The following is a 5843-nucleotide window of genomic DNA, read 5'->3' as shown; positions in this document are numbered from 1 at the left end:
CTGAGCCCTGGGGAATACCACTAGTGATCAGCCACAAATTGCACTTAGCTCCATTAACCACAACTCTCTGAGCCCGACCATCCAGCCAGTTTTTTATCCAGTGAAGAGTCCACCCATCCAAGTCACAAGCAGCCAGTTTTTCTAGAAGTATGCTGTGGGAGACAGTGTCAAATGCCTTGCTGAAGTCCAGATAGACCACATCCACAGCCTTCCCTTCATCCACTAAGAAGGAAAACAGGTTGGTCAAGCAGGACCTTCCTTTCATAGATCCATGTTGGTTGGACTTGATGCCCTGGTTTCCCTGCATGTGCCGTGTGATGGCACTCAGAATGATCTCCTCTATGACCGAGGGTAGGCTTAGAGGTCTGGAGTTTCCTAGGTCCTCCTTTTGACCCTTCTTATAGATGGATGTCACATTTGCTAATTTCCAGTCAGCTGGAACTTCTCCAGGTATCCAGGACTACTGGTAGATGATTTTAAGTGGTTTAGCGAGCTGTTTTGACAGTTTCCTCATTAACTTGGAGTGGATTTCATCAGGGCCCATGGATTTGTGAGTGTCCAATTGGCAAGTCATTAACCATCTCCTCCTGGATTACAGGGGTTTTACTCATCTCCCCATCACCAATTTGCCACTCTAGGAGCAGGATATCACGAGGACAACTGGTTTTGACATTAAAGACAGACACAAATAAGGCATTGAGTACCTCTGCCTTATCCTCATCCTCCATGACTACACTAGCCTCTGCATTTTTCAACTGATGAACACAAAATGCTACATAGTGCAGAAAAACTTCAGAATATTACTGAGAAAAGAATTAAGACCACATTATATTTAAGGGTTAATTTTTGGTTTGTAAACAAAGAGTATTCTTATTATCAGTTTTAAATGTCCTTTCCAGAAAACTTAATTTTAACTTATTTTTCTGTTTTGAGAAAAGTGAAGACAAATAATCACTCATTAAATTATGCTTATCTTTACTTTTGCAAACTAAGTAATCCCAAAGCTCCCAAACTGCTCGTAACAACACCTACTTGTGCTTCTTTTTCTCTCTTACCCTTCTGCATTTTCTCTTTTGCTGCCATGTTCTTTGAGATAAGATGGTAATATTTCAGAAAAGGATTAACACAGAGGCAAACAAGTTTTCAGCGTTACTCTTCTTAGGTCCTAAAATTTTACTTGTCCCAAAGCAGATAGAGAAGCAAAAGTTTTAATGCAGAGAATCATAGAATGGTTTGGGTTGGAAGGGATCTTAAAGATCATCTAGTTCCAGCCCACCTGCACCTTTCATTAGACCAGGTTGCCCAGAGTTCCATCCAACCCGACCTTGAACACCACCAGGGATAGGGCATTCACAACTTCTCTGGACAACAACAAAAAAAGGGGTACAAAATTATCTTCAAACTTCATGATGCACAGGGATAATTCAAAAGACTCCTCCTGAAGTGCACTATCTTGCTATAGTTCATACTAAATCTGCAATTGCTTTGCCTACTCCTCTTTACCATAAAAAAGTGAAAATCTTCTCTACAGAGTACCAGACAGACCTGAGGATGATCACCTGGCTCCATACCATCTCTACTAAATCAGACTTTTGCCCTAAATATTTGTTACAATTACTGTACATAATGAGTTTGTTTTAACAATGGTGAGCTCTTACTATAAGGGACTAGGTGAAAATGCTCCTCTATTTTGAGTACTCATAAAATTGTTACTATGTGACATTAAAAAATATTTTAAAGAAGAGCTGACAGCTGAAGAACTTGGGGATCTGCTGTGTCAGAAAAAAAATTAAGTGGAGGGTTATGCTTTTTACCTAGACGTGCTTGCAAGATAGAGATGAAGGAGATACAATTTTGTCTCAGCACAGGTACTTTCCCCCACCAACCAATATTACTGAATTCTGCCAAGAATAAGATATTCAGAAGCACATTTGGACCACTTTAACACTGTTTCCCTAAAGGTATTAAACACCTATACTAGTAAGAATAATTTAGCCTGATTTGAAACAAGTTTGCCATTTGGTGCTTTGGGATCATATATGCTCAAAGGTTTGCAAGGAATTCCAGGAGGTCTGAAGGAATTCACACTGATGGGAATAATCTCTATGCTACTCCTCATTTTCCATAGTATCAGAAACCTGCAACACTCCCATGATTTAGCAACTGCCTTTCTGACTGTATTGAGCCAAGAAGAGTCTTCCAATCACCACTAGGTGAAACAGATAGCAAATAGTGCACAAATACTACTGCTATGTCCCTAGTGTTTGTCATGGAACAAAGGTGCATTGATATCTCTTTGCTGGATCCTTGTCAGGTCCTCCACAAATTCACAGGAGGCTTCCACATAGAGGTCAGGTATGGAGAAGCTTCTATGTGATGAGAGAAAAAGGTCTCCCAAGATCTTTCTGGACATTTGAATGCTTTTTTCTCTCATCATCTCCCCTCCATAATCCCCTCCTTAGGGTTTCAAACTTCAGCCAATTATTTGGCTTTAAACTATAAACCAGATAGGATTAGTTAATAAACAGAATATGTTAATTTTGAAATACATTTTCTCAATTTATATTCACTAATCCCACACATCAATGTTGTTTGAGGAATTACAGTATTCACAATGCACCAAGCCATTCAGATGTCATCCTGCTTTGCATACATTATAGCTGATGCAATTAAATGTTGAAATATGGTATCATACATGAAAAACAATCAGCCAAATAGCATGAAGAAGACTTAAGAAGTAACTGCAGTTGGCTCTTAGGAGAGTCTGCAATCATTGCAGAATTGTAGTCATCCATCAGGAAGTATGCAATTAAAGGAGGCATTTATGACTTCCAGTGGAACTTCGTTTTTTGGGTTTTGTTGTTGTTTTTTCTTCTTTTCAAGCTGAAATATTACACTGTGAAGTATGGAAAAGAAATCTGGTGGGACTTAATCTTTTTTTCATTCTTAATAAATAGAGACATTTTCAGTCTACAGAATAATTTTGACAGACGTAAAGCAATCGTTTTGGATAGACTAAAATAGTGCAGTCATACTGTTTTTCCATGAATCTAATTTTTCCTTTCCTAGGAAAGTCAGTGGTAAACTCTGGTGGTGACATTTGTTGTGAGTGAACAGCGTTTTACCCTCTTTTTTCCAAAGACTTCATTTTCAATGTCTTGGAATTTTACCATCTTTGGGGCAGGGCTTGGCACAGTGGCAGAACTTAGCAGTGATCTGAATTTTCAGACTTGCATTTCCCAGAGCTGGCAGGAGCTAAATTCATATAGAAGGAACATGCTAACATGGGATGGAGGTTCTGAGAGAACGGAAAGCTTTACAGGAGTCCTTCCCCTCTCAGCAGCTTTGGACAGAGTGGGTTTGCAGGAATAAAAAGAGTAAGACATCATTCTGCTTTCCTTGGCTAAACAGCTGCCACAAACCATGCTCTGAGAGTAAAGACAGACTTGAAGGAGATAAACCTCTCTACTCCTGAAAATCTGGAATACAGACACTCCCAAATTCATTTACAAGTTTAACTTCGAGCAGCACAGCATTTTAGAACACTGTGTGTATGTTACCTATCATCCATGAATCTGCATTTGTTGCTTTTTGATAGACTGTTGTCATTTTTGCAAAGACGGAAAAATAAGGAACTTTTTAACTTTGGATGCAATGATAATTTCAACTAATTCGAAAACTTCTTTCTCTCTCCAGAAGGAACGAGGCCAAACTTTCTGGGAGAAGATTTGTATTTGGATTGCTCACTGACCTTGGAGAAGGAGCGGGTGATATATTCTACCTCTACTATTCATGGAAAATGCAATTTTAGCACTTTTGCATGTTTCTGCATAGTACTGCACTTCTGAGAAGTGTCAAGGTGCAGCATATTTGAGTCTTGCTGACAACTATATCAATTTTGTTCTTGCACGACTAGGGTACACAGGGCTCAAATATACTTGCGCACATTTAAAATGTAATCTCAAATCAGTATCTTGAAAACAATTTTACTACCAGCTAAGTCTTAAGGAAGCAGAATAAGAACACAAAGTGGCACATGAGACACACACACACTAGCCAGCATAATCTTTTAACATTGCGAGAATTATTTCTATAATCCTAAAATAATGGGCTGTAAGATCTTTTGAAATTGAAACACAACAAAAACCAGAGGAAAGTCAGCTGAAAAATGTCCTAATTCAAACTGCATTATGTTTTTGGGAGAAAATCTGAGAGTCAGATCATACAACCTGAAGTTAAATATAGGTTGGCAGATTGCCAGCTCTTTTAGGCACACTTAAGGGGGGTTTCTGTTACAATCTTATATAACTGATATGCATCCTATTAGATCAATCTGCTACTAAAAAAGTACAAGACCAACTACTGTATCCAATATAAAGCATCCCACTATTTACTTAAAAAGGGGGCAGAAAGCTAGAGCACCCCTGCAAAGAAATTTCTTAGTTTTTAAAAGATTGTGATTGCATTACTTTTTAATGTCAAAAATTAAGCAAGAAATGCCAATTTTCCCACCCATTCTTATAAAAATAGTCCCCATCTTACCACTTACTCTGATTTTTTTCCTATTGCTTTTCTCCATCAATTCCTGATTCTCCCCCTAATTTTTCAATCCACTGAAGCAGTTCTTGGCAATACAACACAGACCCATATGCCAGTACTGGCAGAGAGGATATATCCAACAGCTGCTACATCCTTGCACCTCACAATGACTTCACCTGTAAAGGCTCTGCCGCTTTCATCCTGGCTCCCACTCTTCTTACTCTTTCTCCGTCTAGCACAGCAGTTCTTCTCTGGCTGGGAAGGCCAGTAAGTGCTTCCTTTACAGAACTAGTGCAGCTGCCACTGTGCTCTCTGGAGCAGCCAGAAGAGGCTGCCCTGACAGCAGAGCGGAAAGAATGCTGCAGCATAGTGAAAACAAAACTCTTCAGTTTGACATCCTGGGACCACTCAAGCAGTGACTAGCAGTAGATGATCAAAATTGGACTAGTCACAATGAAAGGGTTTCCATGCTATTTGTTTACGTGTCACTCAAGGCCACAATGATTATTTATTGCACTTCTACAAAAATGCTACTCACTTAGATTATTATCAGAACAAAACTATTCATTTCTACCCTACCCTCATGATATGAAACCCACTGCCCCCAAGAAATGCAGAGGCATAAGATTTTTATATACACACACAAATGTATATATGAATGCTTGCATGCACACACACATATAGAATGTATAAACCTTATTTTAGAAATAACAAAACAAATGCAATAATTGTATATTTCCAAAAGGCAAGAACTACAAGAGAAGCGAGAAAGGCACAAAATTTTGGCTACTTCTAATTAAAACTAGAAACATGAGGTTGCCCAATTATGCTCCCATCAGCATTCTCTTTTTCTGTCAACACACAATATTATATTCATGAGCTCGCTGATTACGCACACTGTATTCCAAATTATATAAGAGCAGAAGAATGTGAAAAACCCATTACCAACAATCAGTTCATTGTATGAGTTCATACACAGATTTCCCAGAATTTCCTACCGTTCTAATTGCTGTAGGGATTCCAGATTCATCTACCGGGCCAATCCCTGCATAATGTGGAGCTTTAATTACTGTAATTTTTTTTTCTTCTTCTGAGGATCTACAGATTGGTATTGTACTGGTGGTGGTCGTGCTGCCAACATTCTCGACATGCTGTGAATATGTCTCTGTGGACTCTGTAAAGATAACATGACAGAATATTGTGTAACGACACAATAATCATACTTGGCAGTTATAACATGCTTCCTCATTTCAGTATACCATAAAAAGACTGACAATCTTAATCATATACATATATACTATTTT

General features: G+C 38.6%; 1 protein-coding gene across 1 annotated transcript in view; it reads right to left on the bottom strand.

Annotated features, from left to right (window-relative positions):
• Nucleotides 1–533: 533 nt before the first annotated feature.
• The window catches only part of LOC103805247 (sorbin and SH3 domain-containing protein 2-like), a gene marked incomplete at its 5' end in the record, with an annotated part of 30926 nt that continues 25616 nt past the window's right edge, over nucleotides 534–5843 (bottom strand). The window contains 2 exons of the mRNA XM_009077887.1: nucleotides 534–755; nucleotides 5538–5713. Coding sequence (XP_009076135.1) covers nucleotides 534–755; nucleotides 5538–5713 — 398 coding nt within the window. The remainder of the gene's footprint in view (nucleotides 756–5537; nucleotides 5714–5843) is intronic.

The sequence above is a fragment of the Acanthisitta chloris genome, unplaced genomic scaffold (assembly GCF_000695815.1).
Source record: "Acanthisitta chloris isolate BGI_N310 unplaced genomic scaffold, ASM69581v1 scaffold8647, whole genome shotgun sequence".
Taxonomy (NCBI): domain Eukaryota; kingdom Metazoa; phylum Chordata; class Aves; order Passeriformes; family Acanthisittidae; genus Acanthisitta; species Acanthisitta chloris.
The sequence above is the reverse complement of the archived record's forward strand: the minus strand, read 5'-3'. Positions and strand labels throughout refer to the sequence as shown.